This window comes from Podarcis raffonei, chromosome 7 (assembly GCF_027172205.1).
Source record: "Podarcis raffonei isolate rPodRaf1 chromosome 7, rPodRaf1.pri, whole genome shotgun sequence".
NCBI lineage: Eukaryota > Metazoa > Chordata > Lepidosauria > Squamata > Lacertidae > Podarcis > Podarcis raffonei.
In genome coordinates this window covers 21,109,444-21,136,108 of record NC_070608.1, presented here as the reverse complement: position 1 = coordinate 21,136,108, position 26,665 = coordinate 21,109,444, and the positions used below count along the sequence as shown (strand labels likewise).

Sequence of the window (26,665 nt, the reverse complement as noted above, 5' to 3'; positions counted from 1 at the left end):
AAGCTCAGCAGGGAGGGCTGGGCCAGTTTCGGAAAGCAGCCTGGTTGCTCACATGCCTCAAGCTTGTAGGAGCCTCTGCCATTTATTTGCACACTTGCTTTTCCTTTTGGGGCGAGGGCGGTTAGGGTAGTATTCTAGGCCTAGACCCTGCTGCACCTCTGGAGTGAGAGAACAGGTGAGGGGGATTGGAGGTAGCCGTGGCCATTCCTTGAGATCAAGGCTCACTTGCTTTCACAAGCAAACAGTGGTTTGCTCAGTGCCCCTAGTGCTGGTAATTGTCTGTGAAAGTTTTGAAGCCCTGCTTCCTCTCCCCCTTCTGCACCCATGGAGTTAGCATGATGAGGTGGGGAAAGCCTACTCTTCTAACCATACATGATAAGGGTTTCAATGCTGAAACCATTAAGAGTAGGCTGTTGGCTTCATTATTGGCCATTCACTTCTGAGCTTATAGGGTGTGTTGGTAGCGAAAATGCTTTTTCATAATAGGCCCATTCTTGAGATTGCATCTCTAATTTCCATAGGCATTTTCTTCTGAAATGCATAGTCAAAGAGAATATTGATAGTGGCTCCTTATCTGCCTATCAAAATGCAAATGTTGTGAGGCTTGTAAATTACCCTGTGTTCCCAGTGGGCTGCACAACATCAGTACATTGTATATGGATTTATTTCCTAACCCACCTCACAGGGTGGTTGCATGGAAAATATGAAGCTAGAGAGAACCATGTATGCCACTTTTAGCTCATTGGTTTCCACCAATAATAAATAAATTAAGGAACAAATTTTCAAATCTTCATGAAAGGGAACAAAGGACAACAGATGAGTTGGTGATAGTTTATTTTCAAATTCAAGTTGCTTTTCCTATTATTCACATTATAATGGTGTCCTGGTTTTTACTTTTTGAAATATGGGAACCGTACATAAAGGTACATTAATCAGACAGCTTCCTGTCAAGTGTACACTTGCTCATAAACTTGGCTTTACTGCCAACTAATACGTGGAAAGACCTTGATCTACAGAGTGATGATGAAAAGTATAAAAGCTCAAGTGAGAAAGAGGAAGAATACTTCTTGATGTCCTTCGTAATCCATCCAAGAGAACAGAGATAAGTAGCAAAAGAAGAGATTTAAGTGGGCAGTGCTTAAGCTGAAATGCATAAAACTCCATATTTCAGTTTAATAAAAATGTGAAGAGCCTTCTCCCCCATCCTTTAAGAAGTGCATTCCAGAACTGAATATGCAGTTTTTCCAAACCAGGGCAGAAAAGAATTAACTACTTGCTTGTTTATTCTGCTCATCTATTGCTCTGTATTTATTGACTATGCTATCTTTCTAACCATGCTCATTGAAAAGCTGCATAGATCAGGGATAGGGAAACTGCAGTCCTTCAGGTGTTCTTGGATTCCAGCTTCTATCAGCCCCACCCAGTATTGCCAATAGTCAGGGATAATTGGTCTTGTACTCAGACATCATCTGGTGTGCCACAAGTTCCCCATCCCTGCTATAGATACTTAAGAGTTGCATCTTTATTTTCTCTATCCTAATCTACCCTTCATTCTCTTCTTTTAAGATTTGAAAATTGGAGAGTTTGGAATTGCTGCTACTTGAAATTATTTTAAATCACCTTTCTTAACCTGAATGACAGGTCTTGCTCTAATAAAACATAGTATTTCATTAATGGCTGTTCAGGGTAGTAAATCCCTAGTAATTAGAAGTTTCTATTTGAATAAGTGCTGAAATAGCTTTAAACGAGAGGAGTTGCATACGGTTGTTTTTAAGCAAGGGGTGTTGAATGCTGGAGCGACTGGCTATTTTGCATCAGCAATATGTGAGTTCACTTAAAATTAATCTGCTTGCGTTTGTAGTTCAGTTAAATTGAAATTGGTGGCCTTATTCACATGTAACAATAATCCAAAGTATGGTTTAGCATGAGTGAGCAAGACTGCTGGCACACCGTAATAAAATTGCAGGCACATTTCTTCTCTCTCCTCCCCCTCCCCCTCCCCCATTCTGCATTACCAGGAGGAAAGCCATGGTTTGGCTTAGCATTGCATCTCCACCTGAGCTTGTGCTTTGTCCTGCTCCAAACAAGCCATCAGACTGGATTTGGACATGCTAAACCAACCATGGTTTATCTCCCAGGAGTGTGGGAGGAGTAAAGTGACCACAGCGTTGTCAGTATGTACCAGCAAACTTGCTCATCCAGTCTGTCTCACAGTTTGGTACGTGTGAGCCAGACAAACGAAACTCAAGTTTTATTTCTTCTGGGATAACAACTATTGAGCTTACATAATCTTGTGTGTATGAGGTATGAGCAAGACTGAAGTTGATGTGAGTCTGAAGTCTTTATAATTGTCTAGCTTGCTTCAGTTTAGCATGCCACCCTTAGTTGTGCTGTCAGAAATGATTTTATATCTGTTGCTTACTGATAGGTTTGCAGGGGTTTGCACTTTCAACTTTTCAGCCAGCATAAATAATTATCAGTCTGATAAACTTAGGGGTTTAGAGTTTGAGCTGCAAGTTGAGAGTTCTCTTTCAAATTTCAGTTCAGTCATAAACTCAATAGATTTTCTTTCTCAGCATCTCTCTGGATGCAGTTCTTAGGAAACTGCAGAAATAAAGAAGTGATCATTAGTAATGACTAGGCAAATACTTTTTTTTTTATTTCCTCTGGCCTATTAAATATGTTTTGACCAGGTAAATTTGTTTTAGTCCACTGTTTAGTCTCTGCTTCTTGATTTTTCTGCTGCACTAGATTTATTTTTGTGAAGCTTTTATTCAATTTTAATTTTTGTGTTGCAAGCTTCTCTAACAACTTTCTGTTTTAGTGCCATGCATAAATATTGTAAATAAACCAACTGTACCTTACAGAATGTTGACAGGTTTACAGAGATAATGCATTTGAAACACTTTCAGTGCTTAGCTGTTCCTATTTTGAAGCTTTTGAAAGTGCCCTCTAAAAAATGTCCTTCCTTTGACTTTGTCTTCACAAACACAACCTCAGCTAGGTGAACTAGCCAAGTTTTTTTGTCTCACCTTCACCTGTAGCCTACGACTGTAAGGATGTGTCAAATAATCATGGCAAAGAATTCATCCATGAAATAGAAAGATCAACATAGATGCTTGTTTCTGGTACAATATTAAGCTTTAATGTAGCTTAGTGGTGGAACACATTATTTGTTTGCAGAAGTTCCAAGCTTCAAAACTAGGAATCTCCAGATTGGTCAGGACACAAGTGCCACTGCCAGTCAGTAGAAAATGCTGAGCTAGATGGATCAATGATCAGATTCAGTATAACAAGCTAGGAAAAAGAATAATAAATGTAAAAACTAAAGTATACATGCTCCACGGTGCTGGGAAATTGTAATTTAACCTTGTGTATCTTAAATGGTTTTGGACGTAAATGCAATATTATATAACTGGTATATCTTGTCTCACTGGTTTGTGTGCATCTCTATTTGAATTAGTATTGTGTACTTCCAGATTCACATGCTAATGTTAATAAGTAATATACAATTCTCCTTTTCATTTTTTTTTAAAGACTTGCTCTTCTGAAGGTTTTGCCACATTTGGCTCCAATCGGTGGAGACTCATATACTGCACTAAAGGGTTGATGCTGCACACTCCAGCCCTTTGACTTACCTCTGAATGTCATTGTTCTGAATGGGGCGTTTTCCGTATAGGACTGTAAAGGTTGCAGGGATTGGGCTATACCTGTACAGTGGTACCTTGGGTTAAGTACTTAATTCGTCCCGGAGGTCCGTTCTTAACCTGAAACTGTTCTTAACCTGAAGCACCACTTTAGCTAGTGGGGCCTCCCGCTGCTGCCATGCCACCGGAGCACGATTTCTGTTCTCATCCTGAAGCAAAGTTCTTAACCTGAAGCACTATTTCTGGGTTAGTGGAGTCTGTAACCTGAAGCGTGTGCAACCTGAAGCGTATGTAACCCAAGGTACCACTGTAGTATTTTATTCAACCTAGGGATATCAAGCAGGCTTGGGAATGGGGAAGATGTGCTGGGGTATGTGTTGAAAGATCCCAGTTTCCTGCTGCTCATGAATTCTGCACAATTACCTTATCTGCTTAGATAACTTGGTATGTGGGAACAATAATGTGTATCTGAAGCCTATCTTGAACCAGCTGTTCAGCGGCTATTGAAAGTACTTCTTATTAACTAAGTTAAAGGCTCTAAAGGGCCTTGATTTTCTTCTGATTGAATGTTGTTCAATTATTCAGGATGAAGGTGAAAATAAGGATTTTAGAAACACTACATGATGACAATGCATTAATGTATCTCAGTTTTGTTAGCATCGTAATGCTTCTCTTGTTTTATGTAGCAATTACCACATTCATATTGATAATTAAAATAAATTGAGGTACTTAACATACTTAATAGTAATGAGAACCTCTAATTTTGCCGATTTTTATTATATTAAAAATTGCTTCCTTTTCATGTTTCAGAAATGGATTGTGGTATCCACTAGTGTAAACAAGTGAAGGAAGGGCCTCAGCCTTGTGTAATTCTCCCTTTCTCCTCCTCCTGTACTGCTGGGAGGAGAGTTCAGAAGTATTTGCTTCCACTTTTGATTAACCATAGCTTGCTATGTTCAGAACTAGAACCATGTTTAATCTTGGTTGGTTTAAACAAGGCAACTTCAGTAACAATGTTTTGAATTGGTTTGTTTGAAACAAGTATAGTTAATAATAACCACAGTTTGTCACAGCTAGGGGAGTGAGGAAAGAGGGTAGTATGCAAGTCTGAGGCTTGCTGTATGGCTCAATCCTGTTGGTTGATTCATATCACATTAAATTATGATTTATTCTGCAGGAAAAACTTCATCAGTAGGAAACCATAGTTGAGACTTAAGCACTCAGATACCTCTATCCTCTCCCCCTGTTTATTGTGCCACTAGAGGAGGCTGAAGAACTTCCCAATTTCCTTTTAAACTATCCACAGTACTTTGTTATGTCTAAACTTCAGAACTGTGGTTTGTTTAAACAATGGTTAGAACAAGCCAGGATCAGACAGTGGATTCAGATTGTCTGTTATTTTTACTAACCATAGTTGAAACAAACCACCTTTCCTCAAATTTGAATGTCAAAGGGTACTGTGTTTAATTTCATTCTCTTCCTCTGGCATGTAAAAGGAGAGGAAAAGGGCTAATGGGTAAATCTGACGTTTTCTCATAATATTAAATAAAGGTATCCTGGTGTGGGTGAACCAACGTTGTGTTTTACATAGGAGGTAGAATGTCAAAGAACTGTTGGGGAATTACTCCTACTAAATACAGTACCCTTGTTCTGATAACACAATGTGGAAGTAAGAACCTTCCGGGATGGAGCTAAAAATAATGGCACCTTTATCAGATGTTTGAGATTTAAGTTGTGGTTTGTAGTATAAGGTTGCTATCAAATGGTTTTTAATGAAAGGTGAAACTTCATACATAATGAAGGGTTTTCAAACAATTCCTTATTCTGTCTTACAGGCTTGTCCTCTACAACACTTTTAATAACTTAATTGGAATAGTTACAACTTTCAGTGTTTCTTCTTGAAATGAAATCATTTTGATTATCTTTTTAGTATCATTTAATCTGATGGCATCTATCATTTTGATAACTAATCTTGTTGTGATATGGCAGAGGAATGAAGAACAGTTTTAGTAGAAAGTATAAAAATCTATGCAGATAAATTGGGTTGTGAAGGAGGAATATAATTTCCTTGTGTTCCTTTGTGTCCCCACCCCCGTTTTGATTGGGCCATTTCCTAACACTTAGTATCTGATTGAATTTTGTGACCCCACCTACCATCTCCCACTTGTACATCTCACAGGCTGTATACATGTGCTTCTTCCACCCACATCCTGTTTTCTTTGGTGTGCTTACTCAGATTTACTTAAATGTTCAAGGAATAAATAGGAGGAAAAGTAACTGAAAGGCAGTTAAAGGGAGGAGGGGCGTTGTCTGAATTTCCTTGTGAATGGGCCACTTCTGAGCTGAGTTCACAGCTCCTTACAAATTAGCATTTGTGGTGCAAAGTAGTTCTGAGTGGAACATGACATTGCATTACACTTGTACTATAATTTTTAAAAAGGACATGCATATAATCTGTATACAGAAGGCCAACTTTATATGAAAATGCCCATCCTTTGTGTTAATGCTAATGTTTTTTTAAAATCTGCATCTTAAAATTGTGTCTACTAAGCTGTGCACAGTCTGTTGCAGCTTATGGACATATCCTGTGCAGTGTAGAACTAATTGATGTTATAATTATTTGTTACAATTATTTTAACCTTGTCCTATACAGTTCTTGTTATACAGCGTGTGTTTTTTTAAATTGATAACACTCTGAATGTTTGCAGGTATTTGTGAAACTAGGAAGATATTCCCAATCACTGGAGTAGCTTATATTGGTCAAATGCTTAAAGCAAAACAGAGGAGTGAAGTCCCTGTTCTGGCAGCTAGTTGTGTTAGGCTGAGTTGAGAGTCACAGGGTATAAGCTGTGTAACTGGTGAAATAGATGTCTGCCCACGGGGCTGTAGTCAGCAGTCTGTGACAATACTGAAAGGGAGAGAAAAATGAATGTAACGCGTGCCTTGCCTCAATTTTTTTCAGATACTGGCCAGAAAAAGACCCTAGACAAGAAAGATGGGAGACGAATGTCTTTTCAAAAGCCTAAAGGGACTATAGAGTACACAGTAAGTAACTACTCACCTACATAATATGCAAGAGAAATCTATAAAGATTTGGATATGTTTAATATTTGGATATTAGTTTTCTGAATGCTATTTAAGAAGAAAAGGGATGCATGTTACCTTTTTGTTTATTCAGTCTGTAGCTCTGGCAGGCAGCTGATCACCTTAACAGGATTGATGAGTACTATTTTGAGTCTTTTCAGAAATGATGCAGTGTAATTCTGGAGAGGCAAAGTTAACCTTTCTAGTATTCCTGTAGAGGTTATCAAGTTGTGAATAACTGTAAATCAACAGGACATTCCTTTAGATGCACAAATTATTTTACTTCCAAGAAAGAACCAGGTTTTAAAAATCCCTTACTGCCTTTATAGCTTTCAGCATTGTCCGTTGAATGCAGGTGTGGTGATGTTAGTCCATCTTTGCAGTGCCTTTGAATAACATTCTTATGTTCTCAGAATTTCCATTGATCTCTTGCTACTTGGAAGCATAGTTCTATTTTTTCCAGCAGTATCTGAAAATGGAGCCTTTCTGTAACTGTTACGTTCTTCAAATGACCCTCAAACAGTGCTGCAGTCGAGTGTTTCGTATTTCTGGTTACTAAGGGAAACTGAATTAAGAAATGTTTTGCTACATATTGCCTGTATAACTAGGACTTATAAAGTTATAATATTTAAATTGGCACATTAAACGGGCATGTTATAAATAATTTAATCTGATTTCTAAAATAAAAACGATGTGCTTTAAACTAAAATGCTATTAAGAACATGGATAATTTTTGTAAATATTTTAACAGTAAAACTACTATGTACTCTGAAGTTGCACTGACAACGTGATTGGCTGGAATTCCAGAAATTCTGAACAGTATAAGCATGAAATGTAATTAGGAAGTAAAATTATTCTCTCATATTAAGCAAATTACTGGAGTAAACAAAGTGATGCAGGCTGATCTGTCAGCTCTCATGCTTCTGTGTTTAACAAAATGGATTTCAGTATTAACCAGATACATGCTGCTTCTCTGAACCTCTGCAATAACTTGTTAAGATTGTTTACCCAGTCTTTGCCATGTGGTTCCAGGGTGGGTTCCAGAAATCTATGAACTACAATATTAAAAACAATTACTGAATGTGATGTGTATTGTATCTGTATAAATAGGTGTAAAATATTGGACAGTTGGCTATAATTTGGTGTATTTGGTAGTATGTTCAGTAGTATTTCAAGCACTTTCAGAAAGTCTTGTTGTGGAAGTTGACATAGCTTCCAGTGAACCATATACCCTTCTGTGTCATGGTCAGAATCACAATATAGTAGTACCTTGCTTAAGTATTTGTATTGTTTCAGAAGCTTGTAGTATTCAGACTAAATAAGGTGCAGAACATATACCACTCTTAATTAATTGGGAGTTTAAAACATTGATTTAAAACAATGTTTAGCAGTAGTAATTTAGACCCTCACAGTTTCATTACTGCCAGTTCTACTGCTTGAGAGCCAGTGTGGTGTAGTGGTTAAGAGCGGTAGTCACCTAATCTGGGGAACCGGGTTCGCGTCTCCGCTCCTCCACATGCAGCTGCTGGGTGACCTTGGGCCAGTCACACTTCTTTGAAGTCTCTCAGCCCCACTCACCTCACAGAGTGTTTGTTGTGGGGGAGGAAGGGAAAGGAGATTGTTAGCCGCTTTGAGACTCCTGAAGGGGAGTGAAAGGCGGGATATCAAATCCAAACTCTTGTTCTTCTTCTTCTTCTTCTTCTTCTTCTTCTTCTTCTTCTTCTTCTTCTTCTTACTGCATGTTCCATTCTAGAGTGATAACAGATTACTGAAGAGATTGAAAACCTTTCATCCAACACTGTTATAATTTTCTACCTTAAAATGTTGCATAATACTTTGGAGTTCATTTCCCTTATTCACTTTCCTCTTACTGACAAAGTATTGCCTCTTCTCCATCTCCCCACCCATTTCCATGCACTGGTGGCATGTATGTTTGTTTGCATTTCTATCTTACGGTATTTACAAGGAAGGTAGTTAAACCTACATTCCTAAACCCACTCACCTGGGAATGTCACACTGAATTCAATAATATTTATTTCTGAGGAGACATGGTTTGTATCCAAAGTAGCACTATGTACTACTTTAAATATGTCTCCGGGAGGAGGTGTGGGGAATGAGGGTTATTTTTTTGTTTTTGTTTTGTTATGTATTTTGTGTTTCTATCTTGTATTTTTATGCTGTGAACCACCCTGAGATCTTCAGATGAAGGGTGATATGCCAATTTAATAAATAATAATATGTGAACTTTTCATCAGCATGTGGATTTCTGCTTGTGCAATGGAACATTCTCCATCTCTCTCCCTGCAAAAAAATATGTTCTAGGGGTTCCCCCAAGCCTCCAGAGAAGATATGCTGAGGAGAGGGGCAAATTCTGTTGTGCAAGTGTAAATACCACCCTTGGCTAAAATCATTCTGTAACATAAATTTTAAAATATGGAAAGGGGAAAAAATGTTAGGAGAATTTCTCCTCCTTCCATATGCCTACCTCATGTAACCAAAAGGCATTCTTAGAAAGCTATAATAGGGCCTTAGAAGCATTTTTTGATCCTACTTTATTAGGTACTTATTAGTACAAGAAAATGTCAACTTTCTATGAAATTATAGAAAGGTTTTACTTAAGGAAATACTGTTACAAGAAAGGGATTATTTGTTGACTCTATAGGTGCCAAAGTCTTTCAGACAGACATCCATCTGCTGCTGGAGAATGTTGGGTCCTGTTAGCTCAAGGAATAGATAGATGTAATTTCCTGTGATAACCATTGTGATAAACTGCTTTAAGTGATTGTTAATCAAGTTAGCCAGAATTTTAATTGCTTATAAAAAGCAAGGAAGCATTTATATTCTAAGAGTTAGAGGTGCTGTTAGTGTTCAGTCTTGCACTGTATCCATTCCCTACTTTGTTGTTAAAGAACTCTTCACTTTTTTTAAAAAAACCAGTATTTTAGTAGCCCTGGTACTCTAGGAAATCATGGAGCCTAGTGGGGAGCCAGGCTTTTCAGCCAAGGTGGCTAGCATTTCCTCAAATACTGTAGAAATTAGTACCTGTTGAATATCTGTATATTATGCCACGAAAACAGACACAGAGCAGCTGTCATGAAAAGAGTGGCAATCCTGCTTTTCAGCAAGTTTCTTATATAAAAAGTGATTGATTTGCACAATTGTCCTTTAATGCAGTGGTTGCTAACCTTTTTTTTGGCCTGAGGGCCGCATTGATGGTAGCCACCCATCTGAAGGCCACATACCAGTAGTAGGTGTAACTAGTAGTAGGTGTGACATGCGCACAAACACAAGATATGCAGGTGCACAGCACACTCTCTCTTTGATAGCCCTGGTTAACTCCGCATTCCAGTGGGCCACCAGGGAATCAGCTGAGAGGCCATCAACATGGGATAAAACATCCCCTACCACTCTTTGGAAACACTTCAGATCCATTAAGTGGTGGGGCCGGACCATCTGTATCAGTTATAAGGCTGTATAAAGGCAAACTGCATAGATACAGTACTCTGCATGCTTAAGGCCAGTAAGTGATCTTGAAAATAACATGGGTAGGAAGCTCCTTAGGAACCATATCCAGGAGAAGCAGGATACGGTTAGTTATTGGTTGGCATATGTCTGTCTCAAGAGACAATGGAAGAGTGTGCCTTCGGAGGTGAAGTCAAGCCATTGGGGAGTTACAGCGCCTGCTGTGGCTGTAGAGACAGATATGCCTTGTTGCAGCTAGGGCAGATGAAGGCGTCTGATTGTGCTGTTGTAGTTGTACCATGCGTTTCTTCTTTCTGCACTCCTCCCAGTGCTCATTCCTCCTTTGGTCACTGCTGTGGATACACAACTTGACTGATTGTCACCAGATGCTGTGGTCGTCTCCAAAGGATTCCCACATGGCGGGGTTGATGTTGCCAGCCTTCATGTCACATTCACAGACATCCTTGTAACAGAGAGTTGGTCTGCCAATGGGCCTGGTGCCTGAGGCATCTCCATAGAGCATGTCCTTGAAAATCCTGCCCTCTTCCATTCTGGGAATTAGTGATAAACCTGTGCCACGCTAAGCTTACAAGGGAAAGCTTGTTCATGTGAACTGGGTCTGCAAAGCCACTGCATGATCAAGAAAACCACATTCTGCCTGTTGGATTTGGACAAGAATATTTTATTGGACAGGTTGTGAAGACTGGTAGGCTTTCGAATTGAAGCTAAATAGAACTTGAATACTGTATTTCAACACTAGTTACCTTTTCTTAACAGGTTGAATCAAGAGATTCTTTGAATACTGTTGCCCTAAAGTTTGATACGACACCTAATGAACTGGTCCAGTTAAACAAGCTATTTTCCAGAGCAGTCGTTCCTGGACAGGTACTTCCTTTTATATAGCATATGGAAGACTGAGCAACTGAGGCAAATATATTAAACTATTTTTAGGGGAAATCTGATTGCGGACTGTCTAAGACAGGTCCTGACTCTGCTCTAATTGTGCCATGGAGGAAATCTGAAAAAAAATGGTTGAAAATGGTTTTCCCCTAACTTGCCACAAACCTCAGATCAAATACCAATCACTTGTTGGTCTGGAAATGGATTGGTCTGGATCTGAATTGAAGTTGTAACTCCAGGTCCATTTCTATGTTTTAAGTGGAAAGAAGACTTAGTACTAAACAGTGGCAAAGCCTCCAGCTTGCTTGCTCTCCCCTTGCCGCCTCCTGCATGGCTGGGAGAAGGGCATTGCTAGCATTTAGTTTTGCTTCCAAAGAATCCTGGCTTTTCATTACATACAATTAGAGATCATGATTTAAACCAAACAAATTAGCCACTTCAAGTCATGGGTTATGAAACTGGCTTGTTTATTTAGCCAGCATTTGTTTTAAACTGTGATCTCTGGTTCTTGTATAACGACAAGTCACGATTATGGCAGGCATTAGAGATAGGACATTCAACTGCATTCACTACGACTAAAAATGCAACTCCACACCATCACTCAGCTACCCCTCTCCTTACATCTACCACATCATTTCATCCACTCAGCTGTCAACTGACCAATAATCATGTGCAGAAGTCTTTTAATAAGGCATCTGGTTGGCCACTATGAGAACTGGATGCTGGACTAGATGGGCCATTGGCCTGATCCTGCAGGCTCTTACGATCTTAAGGGCCGTGGCTTAGTAGTATAGCCCCATGTCTGAAACCCTGGAGAGCTGCTGCCAGTAGTGTAGGCACTACTGAGCTAAATGAATCATTTGTCTGATGCAGGCATATACTCACATGTGACATGGAGGAGTGAGATCAGAGGAACACAAAATGCAAAAAAGAACACTGGGAATTCAAAGTAGTTACAGTGACAGTTCATAATTGTCTGTTCATGCATTGAAGCATCTCTTACACAAAGCCTCTGCATGAAATGTATTTCCATCTTAATTTACTTACGTTTCAGTCCTGGTGATGACATCTCAATTGGAAGTATTTTTCTTATTTTTACAGATTTTATATGTTCCTGATCCAGAATATATTTCCAGTGTGGAAAGTTCTCCTTCGCTTAGTCCTATAAGTCCTTTATCACCTACATCTTCAGAAGCAGAGGCTGAGAAGACAGCTGTAAGTGTAAGTACGTTGCTGGAATAAAGGAAAATAACTTTTTTAAAAAGTTTAAGAACATTCCTGAAGGGATAATGTTTGAAACTGCGCTGATCTGATTGGTGCCAAGGTGTCTTAAAATAAAAAATCTGTGTTGGCAAAGATCTTGACTAGATTGTTTGAAAGAGTTATAAGGATTTGCGGTCACACCTGGGGTGGCTAATATTTTTTTCGTCCAAGGGCCACATTCATCTTTGTTCAACTCTCTGGGGGCCACATGCTAGCACTGAGAGAGGCTAAAAATAGGTGTAGCCATCCCAGACACTCACATGTGCACATAACTGATCAGCTGAGGAAGGGACATCATTACCAGCTTGGTGTCTCCTTTTGTGGGGGGGGGGAGTGGGACTTTTTGCTGTCAGTGCTAAATTTGGTAGGAGTTAGGGGTGGGGGGTAGAAAAAAATGTTTAAGGAAGGGGCTGTAGATTCCTTCAATAAACTTTATAGATTTTTATGCTAGTATAGGGATTTTCTATCTATCTTTTACCCAGAGAGATTGTACAGTACCCATGGCTCTAGAATGTTATATTGTATATTTTTATTTATAAATTTGCTGCAACTATCCAAGCTAAAAATTCAAAAAACTGAAAGCTGTGATTTCTAGGATTTGGAAAAGAATGTACAGTGTTACTTTTGGTCATTATAAAATAGTACTGTTTTGCCCCTTTGTAGGATTCAGATGGGGTGCATGGAAAAGAAGCCACACCCACACCAGTTTACACATGTGTTCGGCCTGCAAGAGTTGTATCATCCACATCAGAGGAGGAAGAAGCTTTCACAGAAAAATTTCTCAAAATTAATTGCAAATACATAACCAACAGCAAGGTACAGAAGGTTCTAGCGTCATGCTTCAGCTATTTATTTGAGGGTCTTCCATTTTTTGAGATTTACTAGCAATTAATTCACACCAATTAAAATGTACCTTAACTTAAAATTATCAAATCTATATTTTTGTAAATTATAGATTTTCACTTTCATATTCATACATTTATATGCCACTTTTGGGCCCCCCAAAGCGGCTTGCAACAAGAAAAGATTTACATAATTACAAACACAACAAAAGTAGTCCTAAACAATAAATAAAACACATCAAAAAGTACACAACCAAACTGAGCAATTTTCGCATAAATAATAAGGTCTAAAAATAAAGATCCAAAAAATTTAATGTCAATAGCAGTAGCAAAACCTCTCAACAAAACCCCATAAACAATACCTCAGCCTTTTGATATAATAGTATTAGGTTTTGGTAAAATAGAAGGAAGTTGCGGATTTGAAATCAACAGAGACTGCACATGAGAGGATCGCATACAGATTGTGTGTTCCATTATTTCCTAGAAATAATTACATTTTTGTGTGCACATTTCCACAGTATTTCTGTATTTGTGTAATTCTCTGTTTGAATTATTTCATTTCTTATACCAGTGGCTAGAAGTAGCAGCAAATTTCTCAAGCCACAAGTTTTATGTATTGCTTTCTGAGGCAAAGTAGTGCAGTCGACTCACAACTTACATGCGTTTAACTTATGCGGTTGCAACTTTACATGCATGACAGGCAGCCAGTTGAAATTTCACAAATTAAACACACAGAATGCAGAGAGCTTAACAGATCTTTTGGTGCTGAGTTTTCCCTGTGCGGAAAGTACTTTTAAGCTTCTCCACCTTGCATACTAGGTGAACAAGACTGCGAGCTTAAAGGTTCTCTGCTTCCCTTGGAGGGTAAGACCTGTTCTGCATGCTGGCTCAGGAAGATAAGAGTGCTTGTGCAGGGGCGGTTCCAATGAGTTGTTTGCACTATATGCAATTTCAGCTTTATGTGCTATCCCTGGAACATGACCCCTATGTAAGATACAAGCTAACTGTATAGACTTGCCCCATTGTCTTTCAGATCTAGTAGTAGTAGGCAATTATATCAGGAGAAGAACACTGAGGAAAATGTGAGAGCCATTAATGCAGTTTAGGCTTCGGGAAACTGATAGACAACGCTGAAAGCAGAATTACGCCTGCTTCTAAAAAATAAAATATGTGGGAGGCTTGGTAGTGCCAAAATACTGTGCAGGAAAAACTGTCAAAACATTTACATCTTTCTTAAAGGCAGTGCATTCGGTATGGCATGTGAAATAACTTTCTCAGTACTTTCTCAGTAAAAATAATAAATCAGTTTTCTAGAAGTGTGTGCCTGCTATTTTCAGCTCAAATCTTTCTTATTGTGTGTTTATATTTGATTTGATTCCTTCTCTTTCTGTCCCAAGACAGGTGAACTTAAAAGTCCACAAATGTATTTTTAGACTTCTGTTCATCCACAAACATACATTGGTTTAATCCTGTATATTGATGAACCCCCGCCGCCTTAAAAATTGGCCAAAGGCTTCCATTTGCTCTGAGCTTCGTTACTATAACATCTTAACTTTTGTTTGGCTCTTTTATTTCATTAGTAACCTTAGATTTTCAAAACTCATAATACGTTCTTCATATTCCTTGTTCAGCTAGGCTCCCACTGTATACGTCATAAAGATTTCCTACCTTTTGCAAAAACTGTTTCCACATTCTAAAATTATAACATATTGCTTGGTAATAAAAATAACTTGTGGCTATGAATAGGTTTCTCTTGGTCCCTCATGCCGCTAGCGCTTTTCGCCAAAACCTCTCTCCTTCCAAAAATAATAGATCATATGCACTTCCGGTTATATAAATCATTAGATATCTTTAAGAAATGACATGCCTTACATAAAACCATTATTTAATAAGCAGAAAATGTAGTGAATTTCACAATCTATTTTAAATGCAGATATTGCATGATTTGATTTCATTTATGCTCCAGCTTACATTAATTATATAATTGCTGCAACTTATTTGAGCTAGATTCTGATGCTTTTTTGCCATATGTTGAAACTTTCATAAACTTTAGGTGCATCCCAAGGAATGGAGCTCCAAGACACATTCAATTAAATCAATGGACTGAATCCAGTTTTACCCTTGCTGTTGGTGATCCAACAGAAACCTACTGACAGAAGGGAGCCATGAGACAGTTTTGCCCCCTCCTTTGCCAGATAACCAAACACACCACCTTCTTCGTTGTTTTGGAGAAGTACCATATTTTTCGCTCTATAAGACGAACCAGACCACAAGACGCACCTAGTTTTTGGAGGAAGAAAACAAGGAAAAAATATTCTGAATCTCAGAAGCCAGAACAGCAAGAGGGATTGCTGCGCAGTGAAAGCAGCAGACTGCATGCGCTCCATAAGACGCACACACATTCCCCCTTTTTAGGAGGGAAAAAGAGAGTCTTATAGAGCAAAAAATACGGTAGATCTTTGACAGGCTGTAGTGAGAAAGGGGAACCAGTGAAAATTGCCTCCTCTTCCATTATCAGAGAAAGGGCATAACTGGGCCCAATCTAATATGTTTCTGATTGATTAATTGATTGATTAGGTTCTATTTTTTTAAAAAATGCCTCTATTTACAGTGGTACCTCAGTTTAAGAACAGCCCTGCTGACGAACTATTCGGTATACGAACTCCGCAAAACCGGAAGTAGTTAGTGAACTTTACCTCGGTCTACGAATGGAATCCAAATGGTGGAAGGACACTGGTGGTGGGAGGCCTCATTAGGGAAAGTGCGTTTCAGTTTAAGAATGGCTTTGGCTTAAGAACAGACTTCCTGAACGGATTAAGTTCGTAAACCGAGGTACCACTGTAGTAGGTTTCCCAGAGAAGGCTGCTTCTCTTAGCATGCATCTGTGTTGCTTTATTTATGCAAAGAAACCAGAGGCAAATTAATGGTGTTTCCCCACCACCTCTTAGCTTTGGAACTAAATGCTTCAAGCAAAGGTGATACTAGCTCAGTCCCATTCATATTCATGAAATGCTTTCATAAAGTTAATTTTTAAATTCTCTAATCTAGGTGGAAGAGAGTCTCTTCCCAATTGCTAGCACGCTGAGGGAAAAGTCTTACAAGTTAACAGACCTAAGTTTGTTCGTTTTTTAAAACAGTGATGGCTAAATATTGATTCAGGCATCTTTTTTTACTAGGGAAAAATGTTTTCCTCGTGGATTGGTTTACAATCCTTCACTGGCTTACAGGAGTGTTGAGTATTAGGTAGCTTCTAGTATAAATGTTCAGTATTCAGTGCTGTTACTTGTAGAAATGCCTTGAAAACATTTGGCTAATCTTAGGTCATCAAACATTTTCCCGCCCCCTTTCTTCTTATTTTAGGGAACAGTCAACGGTGTGCTGCTAGTGACGCCAAATAATATAATGTTTGATCCACATAAAATGGATCCATTGGTTCAAGAGAATGGTTGTGAAGACTATGGCATCATGTGTCCAATGGAAGAAGTGATGTCAGCTGCTATGTATAAAGATATTGTAGATGGCAAAGTAAAGGATTCATTACCCATGTAAGATAAATTAGATTTTCTCTCTCTGTGTGTGTGTATGTGTATAAATATATTTTTATAGATACAAAGTTTGCTTTTAAACCGCATGGTAGTGGTTTCTATGTCGTCATACAAATTCTTTTATTCAAGACTTAAGGCAACAGAAAGTACATGACAGGCTCTAGCTTTTGTTTATGTGATGTATGTTCTCTTTCCAACTTCAGCACAGCCTTTTCCCTTTTTGCATCAATGATGAGTGTGGGAAAAGCCAGTATCTTAATACTGACTAGCTTAATTTTTCTTAAATTCAAAGGCATTAAAATTCAACGTTTAGGAAGAGGTAATCAGTATAAATTATACACAGTGGTTCATATTGTTCACCTTTTGTTACGTTTGTCTCTAATAATAAGATGACTTTTACAGAGAAAAAGAGCTGATCTCTCCCCCCCCCCCCCGCCCTTCCTTCAAGACAGTGTTCCTTTTTGTTGTTTTTAGCTTAGTTGTGAAGATAATGTTCCTGGCTTTGTTTGCTTCCCCCCACTGAACAAAGGAATTAGTTTCAGCTCAATTCAAGCGGAGTTGAAAACATGTTTTACTTCATGGCTTTTTGAAACATACCCTAGAAAAGTTTTCCATGTCACTTGATTATCAGATTGAATACAATCCTAGCAAATTCTGAAAGTAGCACATCTCTGTCTAACAATGTTGTAGGTAAGCTAAAAAACGTGCAGGGAATATTAGATGCATGTGCATTTTTATTTAATAGAAAATTAAAGGCAAGTTATTCTCTTGGGATTTAAATACGTTATTAGTGGAAATATTTTCTATGCTTTTGGTGTCTTAGGAACCTGAAGAACAGAGTTTAGACAACGGTTCTTAAGTTAAGATGCTGTAAGATTTTGCCAAGTATTTGCTCTGTGCCACTTGCCACTTTCATAGCCTTTGAAATAAGTCTTAATTAGGTTCTATGTTTATGTACTTTTAAAAAGCGAGGGAGATAAAAGTGTGTTGCCCCATCTTATGTCTTCCGTCTCCCATTTGCTCTTAAGAGTAGAAATACCTGTGATATCCCAACCAGGTTTTTTCTGCTATTGCTGAAGCATAATCCCTTCTCTCTTTAGTATTTTACAATTATTTATCTTTATATTTCCACCAACTTCCACTAATCAGCTATACACTTTTAACTAGTATTGGTTGCAGTTGAATGCTTTTCCCCTGCAAAATATTTAAGAAGATTAATCTTTTTCAGTTAAACGTGAAAAAAAATTGCTCTGCCCCTGATTCTCCCCTCTTCCCACCACCATGTGGGAATACTGTGTGCGGCACCACATTAGGCATGATATCTAAGTCATACTCATAACTGAAAGTAAACAGATTAAGGGTTTATTGATTTCAAAGAGTATACTTGAAGTATAACTACTATTGGATACCACCCCAAGGTATTTCACATACTTCTGGTTTTCAGTGCTGGCATAAAATCTTTCTCAGTTCATCTTGGAATTGTGATTAAAACAGATGTTATGTGATCCCCTACTCTGGTAGGATACCTAAGGTCACTTTGTTCTATTATGCCGTGAGTTTGTTTCATGATCTGATCCGAAGACTCCATGCTTTATCACTTAATATTGGGAAAGACGTTTAGTTCAGCAGATAATGATGTTCTACCAATATGATTATTAGGTTGCTTTTATAGGATATTTTGAGTTCTGCCAACTGATTTAGTGGCAGAACAGACTCAGTAACGGAAACAAATATTTTTTTATAAAAGTGATTAGAGATACTCTAATCTAAATGATTAGAGATACTCAGAAAAATAAATACTTATCACCACGCTGGAACTTCCCCCAATCATATTATGGGAAGCAAACAGATAAATTTGCTCTCATACTGAAACCTGTTGCACTGTTTCAGGGGAAATCCCTAGCTCTTTTCTTGGGCTTTAAGCTTAGTGGAGGGAGGAGGATTCCGTTCAATAGGAAAATGAGCCTGTATCTCTCTTCAGGTCATTTCTCAGGAGGAAGGGCAGGGTATGGCTTTGGTTTTGTATTTGCCAAGTGCCCAAAGCCTTTCATACACAGGCAAGCCCATGTGCCTTTCTTTGGATTTTGCTCTTTGAAGTGATGAGGGATAAAGAGTGCTGCAGTCTTTCTTAGTAAAGGTTTTTAATGTGTTTTCTGAGCTTTGTTGAATAATTTTATTTACTTTCAAGAGTAAAAAATGGTTTGGCATTAAGAAATACTTTAATAGTAAAAGGTTTCTGCCTATATAAAGCTGAAAAGAAGAATGAGAAACAGTTTTGCATCTTCTTATCTTCAGCATCACATCAGCATTATTATTTTTCATTTGAACATTTGTATTCAGTTTTATAATATACTGTTTTAACAAGATGTCAGTCCGTTTTGTATTTGTAGTTGTAATATATTGTGTTTATCACAGTAGTATAGAATATCTCTTTCCAATCATCAACTGCTTGCCTCATTTTAAAATACTGCATTCATGGTACTTTGTACAAAAAAATGGTTTGTTTAAACCAGGGGTGTCCAACCCCCAAGAGACTCTGATCTACTCACAGGGGGAAAAATAATGGCAGTGATCTACCCCTGGGGGGGGGGGCGGGTCAGGCCAAAGTTGTTGAGCTTTAATTAGGGAGGTCAGTTCCGTTTTTGGAGAGTTCTGGCAAAGGTGAAGAAGAAGAAGAGTTTGGATTTGATATCCCGCTTCATCACTACCCTAGGGAGTATCAAAGCGGCTAACATTCTCCTTTCCCTTCCTCCCTCACAACAAACACTCTGTGAGTGGGGCTGAGAGACTTCAAAGAAGTGTGACTAGTCCAAGGTCACCCAGCAGCTGCATGTGGAGGAGCGGAGACGTGTACTTGGTTCCCCAGATTACGAGTCTACCGCTCTTAACCACTACACCACACTGGGATTAGTCACTCACCAAAAGATCGCTATGAAAACAAACAATCTGCCTCACTGCAAAAACTTCGTTTTCCGTTCCGGTGATCATGCAAAAATGGAGGGTGGGTCCAGATGCTCTTACAGCGGCAAAAGCAAAGGAAAAGGAGCCAGCAATCGACCAGAACCTCCCACGGATCAACCAGTCGATCCTGATTGACCTGTTGGACATCCTTGGTTTAAATCATTTATTGTGCAAAATTCAGAACTGGAGAATATGGAATGGCATCTATTCCGACCTCTCAAATGTTTCTAACCATCAAATAAACAAGAGGGATAGCTCAGTAGGTAGAGCATTAATCTCAGGGTTGTGGATTTGAGCCCCACTTTGGGTGAAAGATTCCTGCATTGCAGGGGGTTGAACTAGATGATCCTCATGGTCCCTTCCAACTTTAGAATTCTGTGATTCTGTGAAATAAATGACTAGCCAACTGCAGTTTGACAGAATTCCATCTCTCCTCTGGCCCCTGCTTGACCCTTATGCTAGATAAAGAGGAGGGGGAAACTCCTATCCCTGCATTGAATTCCATGTGTCTTTCTGCCTGCAATTCCTTTTCACCTATGGTTGCCATGCTAGTGCTTAAATATAAGGCATATCTGGTCCATCCATCCATCCATCCATCCATCCATCCATCCATCTGCCATAAAGCAAGAAGCTAATCAGGTACATTGTGGAATTGAGTTTGATGGAGAGTCATATGCATTAAGCCTCCCAACTTACACAATTAAAATGTGGCTAGTAAAAACATAGGTGTTGTCTATCTTATTAGTTTTAACATAAAGCTCTCTCCCCCTTTCCCCCCCTTTTAGTGATGTGGATCAACTGTCTGTAAAAGATCTCTACCATTTCAGGAAAATCGCAAGAAGCAATACTGATGAAATGGACTCAAGGATGCGAGATACAGGAAATGATAGTGCCAGCACTGCTCCGAGGAGCACAGAGGAGTCTCTTTCGGAAGATGTGTTCACTGAATCAGAACTCTCTCCAATAAGGGAGGAGCTTGTTTCTTCGGATGAACTTCGGCAAGACAAATCTTCTGGAGCCTCATCAGAATCTGTCCAAACAGTAAATCAGACTGCCACAGAACATGTAACAGCTATTTCAGACTCTGCCAATGTACTTGGTAATGTAAACTCCAGTCTAGAACATCCTTTGAATGACGGCAGCAAGTCTGTTAGCGATACTGTGGGTTCTGAATCGGCAGACACAACACTAAAAGAAGTACAAGACACTGTAGAGGGAACTACTGCTGATGCTGAAGAGACACCACATGGCACAGATCAGGAAAATGTACCAGAAGGTGAGGAGTGTTTGCATTCTGAAGAAAATGGTTCTAAAAGGGATGCTACAAATAAGGGGCAACTTGTGAAAGAGCCAACTCAAGATTCTGAGACAGATATTGATATGCTGCGGAAACTTTGGAAGAGCCATACTATGCAACAAACTAAACAACAAAGGGACAACATGCACCAAGATGCACATAAGGAAATGAAGCACAAAGTAGCAATAGCTGATGGAACAATAGAAGGTAAGTAAGTAAATATTAGAGTATAATATGTATATATTTTTAGCAGTGGTGTGGCTGGAAAATATAGCCCATTCCTATACCAGCTTAGTCCACAGACAGATGAAGAGAAGTAGTTGTCATAGCTGGAAGAATTACTTATGCCTACATTAAAGATGATTAAATATAAATTTGTGTCATAAGTTTGTCTTTATTATTAAAAAAAATTAAATGAACACAAAGTAGTTTTTTTAGCATCTTGTTATTTGAGGTAACCTTATCATACATCTTTGAATAGCTCCCGTTGTTAGTGATAAAACGTGTCTTGGAAGTATTTATCACGTTTATATTCAGAACGCAGTTTGTAGATTATGAGCAACAGCTATGCCAGTTAAGGAAACATTTAGCATTTTTCTCATGTAACATTCTTTGTATGAAACACTTGGGGATCCTTTAATGGAAAGGTGGAAGAGAAATGCTTTTAATACATTAATTTTCTGAGAACAACAAGTAGCTTTATCTAACATGGATTTGCCCACAGACATCTGGTTGGCCATTGTGAGAACAGGATGCTGGACTAGATGGGCCACTGGCCTGATCCTGCAGGCTCTGCTTATATTCTTATGATCCCTGACCAATGGTCATGCTGACTGGGAATGAGGCCACCAACTTCCCCACTGCTAATAGAAGATACTGTTATGTGGAGTGGGACCCCTAAAATTTATAACCCTTTTGGTTCAGACGCAACAGTCACTTGTTTTTGCCTAGCCATACTAGACAATAAAAATCATAAATAAAAAAGCCATACTAGAATAAAAGGAAAAAAAATTTTTCCCTTCCAGTAGCACCTTAAAGACCAACTAAGTTAGTTCTTGGTATGAGCTTTCGTGTGCATGTGTGCATGCACACTTCTTCAGATACACACATGTGTGCATGCACACATGCACACGAAAGCTCATACCAAGAACTAACTTAGTTGGTCTTTAAGGTGCTACTGGAAGGGAAATTTTTTTTTGTTTTGACTATGGCAGACCAACACGGCTACCTATCTGTAACTAGAATAAAAGGCCATGCTAGACAATAAAAGGCCATACTAGAATAAAAGTCTCAACCTAAGTAGATAAAGTCAACTATTTATGATGGTAAACTTCCATAGTGTAAAATCCATACCCACAACAATAATGAAAGCAGTAGCAAAAAGGTAATTCATTGGCCTAGCCAAAATAGGTATTTACATGCAAAGCTGTTGAACATCTGTATCTCCAATGGAAAGGAATGCCATAAGAGAGAAGATGTTGCCCTGTGTCATCATACTACTGTGGCTTTTGATGGAATTACAACCAGGCCATCTCCTGCAGCCCTTAAGGCCTGATCTGGTAGGGAGAAAGATGCTCTTTCAGGCACTTGGATTCCAATCTATATTGGGCTTATACACCAAAGTCAGTTTTCAAAGGTTAGTTTTGGAAGAATGAAAGAGTGCACAGAGATAAAGTAATGAAGACAGTTCAGATAGAGAAGGAAAGCATTTAAAGGAGTTTCAATAGATGAAATGGGGAATCCTGTGAAAAGGGAGGGGGGGAAGTATTTAAAAAGACAGACAGCAGATTTCAGGATACAGTACAAAGTGTTTGTAAGAAAAGAACATTGAGAAACTCAAGACACAATAAGAGATTAACCAGGATTTTAGTTGCACAGATGAGGAGAAAATGACTCTTTATTGGGTGAGTTCAAGCTATGAGAAAAGAGAGCAACTGGAAAGGGTATACATAGTTTTTGACTGAATGTAATTACCACAGGAACTGGAAGGGCACATTTAGGGGGAGAGGGGTTATCCAGCATGCAGTTGCATAAAAGCAGAGCTGGCTCCCTCAGCCAATAAAGCGAGATGAGCACCGCAACCCTAGAGTTGGTCACGACTGGACCTAATGGTCAGGGGTCCCTTTACCTTTTAGAGAGATTTATAAGTTGTTGGCATCAGTCTGACTCAAGATACAATGGAGTGTGCCTCCGGGGGTGAAGTCAAACCGCTGGAGAATCACAGCACCTACTGTGGCTGCACAGACCAGTAACTCGTGACTGCTGCCTCCCATGTTGCTTTTGCTGCATTAGTAAACTACCTGATCAAACTTGCCAAGAAAGATCTGACATTTAATATCGTCTTTAATGAAAGGTTCTCTAACGAAGGAGAAGAGAAGACATCGATTACACAAGTTCTTATGTCTCAGAGTTGGCAAGCCAATGAGAAAAACATTTGTATCGCAGGCAAGTGCATCCATGCAACAGTATGCACAGAGAGATAAGAAACATGAGTACTGGTTTGCTGTGCCGCAAGAAAGGTAAGACGGGAACGCTTTTCTGTAAATATAGCCATCATAAAGGAGTGCCTTGTCACTTTTCAGCTTAACATTTGCTGCTTTCTTTCAGTATACCAAACTATTTTTCTACCAGACTCTGAAAGTCTTCAGCTCATAGGAGCCAACTTGTAGGGGCTGAGGTCCCTTTGATCCCTCCAATAAAATATTTGAGGGGACCACCCCCAAAAAAGTTAATGGGCATTGCCATTAAAATGATGTGTGCGCACCACATCTTGTGACCGGTTATGCGAGGCAGGGCTTACGTGGGCTTCCCCAATATTATTGATGCCTGAGAAAGACACGCATTCTTAATTTATGGACTTTACTGTCGCAAGTTGTGCTGATGGCTTAAAATTTCTTTAGGCAAATTGATGGATAAGGTTTTCAGTGGCTACTAGTGAGTATGCCTGTAAACAATTGAAAGATGGCTCTTGATACTACTAGTTTTATTTAGGGATGAGTGACGAAAGAATGAAGTACAATACAATAGTTTTCCAGAAAAATTAGTAGTCCCTTTTATGCTTCTGAGTGATTGTATTCTAAATTTTCATTGGAATACATTATTAAAAATTGTAATGAACATTCACTCAAGTTCGTTCTTTTCAAAGAGAATAGTGTATAAGCAACAGTGGAAAGGTATTTGGAAGAAATTTGAAACATGTATAGGTCTTTGTAAGTTTGAAAGTTCAGTAACTACTTTTCTCTTTTGCTCTCTGAAAGGACTGAGCATCTGTATGCCTTTTTTGTTCAGTGGAGTCCAGAAATATATACAGATACAGAGGAGATAAGTAGAGAGCCTGGGTTTATGGTGGTAAAAAAATTTGAGTCTGAAGCCAGTGAAGATTCAATTAATGAAGCATCTGCTAAGGAGTGGGAGGTAAGTGATTTTAAAGATTTCTTAATGACTGGAAGACCTAGCTTTTGTTTGGAAGATTTCAACTTTCTATATGAAGAATGTCCATGGGGGAAATATAAATTAGATGTTTTTTAATGCAATCTCTATTTTTAGGGTGCATTTTGAGCCAAACTACTGTTACATGCAGGTGTGTATATAACATGTAGTCTGACTCTGTTTAAATTGGAAAAGCCATTTTGGAGAGAGGTAATTTGCAATCGGAGAAGGGAAAGTGTAAAACATTTTCCTTATCAGACTTTCATTCCCAGCAGCTTTTCTTCTCCATGAATTGCAAGCTTGTTGAGAAGGAATTGAGCCCACCCCACACTATTTTACTTATCTCAATCACTTCCCACTCCTCACCCTGCTTCTTTTCCCAGTTTGAAAAGTTCTGTCAGATTACCATTACATTTGTTCATTGCTAAAGAAACCGATGAGCTTTTGGCTCGAACAGTTGCTACCTTGCAAAAGATATATGCAGTTTTGTACTGTTTTGCGAAAGGAAAAATAGACCTGCATGTTAATTTGTACATGTAATAAACCAAATGTTCGTGTTGCCCGGGCTTAGTTTCTAGTATAATGTATGTATGTATTTATGTACATACGCTTAACATGTTATTTTAGATGTGTGCTGGTGTTCCTAAACACACGCACTTATGTACTCCATAATATTATGTGACTCAGTGTATGCTTGTTGTGCTCATGAAGACTTGCTTGGTTCATCTTTTGTAGATGTTGTAGATGTTCCAGTTGCTGGTCTTGATTCTAAACGTTACAGTGTGTTACTCCTGGATTTGAATCAGAATCTGCTGTATTTTTTTTATTAGTTGCGAAATCAAGACAGGAAAATATGAGTGAATTTTAATGTGACATCTGTGCAGAAACAGATTACATATAAAATTAAGCACCTCTGGAATAGAAAACAATGAATTCTGCTTTATTGGTTGTTTATTTAATGTACATTTGTTTTTCAGTATTTTGATATTGCCATTTTATGAATCTAAAATAGACTTAAAATAAAATTTCCATATAATAGGTATATAGTTATACACTTTTTGTTATGGGAATTCAGTGATTACTGAGAGCGTTTCATGAATATCCTAGCAAAAGTCAGTTTACAAAGGTTAATGCTTTTAGTCCATGCACTTTCTTTTCTGAGAGATCAGAATCTCGTCTTAGCAGTCTTTTGAGATTCATTTTAAAGGGAAGGAGCATAAAAAGCAGAGGAAGTTATGGTTTGGACATTGAAATAATGAAAACTGAGTTGATCTCTTGAAACACAATTGACCATTGTTATATCCATTTTTAGTATACTCTGCTGTTCTTACAGGAGCTTTCAGGACAAAGATTCCTGAAGTCAACCATTTCATGGCTTTCTTGCCAGCAGTAGGTTATTGCTACTGGAAGAGTATGCCTGTCTTTGATTTAGTTTGTGTAGTGAAACAGCAATATTAATTCCCTAGTGTGTGGGGGCATTCTGTAAGTTACCTACTCAGATATTGCTGGTGTAAAGCTGTGGATTGTTGAGAGAGAAAAATGCAGAAAAGCTAGTGCTGATCCTTTGCATATCTGGTGTTAAAGGTAGAAACAGCTGAACAGTATTGTTGATGATAGACATTTTAATGCCTCTGTTACTCTTTAAGTGTTTTATGGGGTTTGGAGTTTTTTTTGGGGGGGGTTCTGGTCTGTGGTGTTTTTTTTAATTAAACTTATTCTAGAAAAAAAGGGACGCGGGTGGCGCTGTGGGTAAAACCTCAGCGCCTAGGACTTGCCGATCGTCAGGTCGGCGGTTCGAATCCCCGCGGCGGGGTGCGCTCCCGTTGCTCGGTCCCAGCACCTGCCAACCTAGCAGTTCGAAAGCACCCTCGGGTGCAAGTAGATAAATAGGGACCGCTTACTAGCGGGAAGGTAAACGGCGTTTCCGTGTGCTGTGCTGGCTCGCCAGATGCAGCTTTTCACGCTGGCCACGTGACCCGGAAGTGTCTTCGGACAGCGCTGGCCCCCGGCCTCTTAAGCGAGATGGGCGCGCAACCCCAGAGTCTGGCAAGACTGGCCCGTACGGGCAGGGGTACCTTTACCTTTACCTTTATTCTAGAAAAAAATGGTCTGCTTTCAGCTATGAGGGCAGCAACATACAGTTCTGGGCTAAATTATTTTGATGTACAGAACATTTGTTTTCTGGTCCCCAACTTTACCATTCTCAGTATATCAAGTCCATAGTTTATCTTGTAA

The 26,665-nt window shown here is 38.9% G+C and overlaps 1 protein-coding gene across 4 annotated transcripts in view; it reads left to right on the top strand.

The window, feature by feature from the left end:
* Nucleotides 1-26,665, top strand: part of OXR1 (oxidation resistance 1) — a 235,889-nt gene that overhangs the window by 184,880 nt on the left and 24,344 nt on the right. For 3 of the 4 annotated variants that reach the window (XM_053395449.1, XM_053395447.1, XM_053395453.1), the window contains 8 exons: nt 6,610-6,692; nt 10,971-11,078; nt 12,195-12,314; nt 13,020-13,172; nt 16,559-16,743; nt 20,490-21,208; nt 23,355-23,520; nt 24,259-24,415. In XM_053395449.1, the coding sequence (XP_053251424.1) occupies nt 6,610-6,692; nt 10,971-11,078; nt 12,195-12,314; nt 13,020-13,172; nt 16,559-16,743; nt 20,490-21,208; nt 23,355-23,520; nt 24,259-24,415 (1,691 nt within the window). The remainder of the gene's footprint in view (nt 1-6,609; nt 6,693-10,970; nt 11,079-12,194; nt 12,315-13,019; nt 13,173-16,558; nt 16,744-20,489; nt 21,209-23,354; nt 23,521-24,258; nt 24,416-26,665) is intronic. The other variant, XM_053395448.1, reaches the window with a different exon arrangement.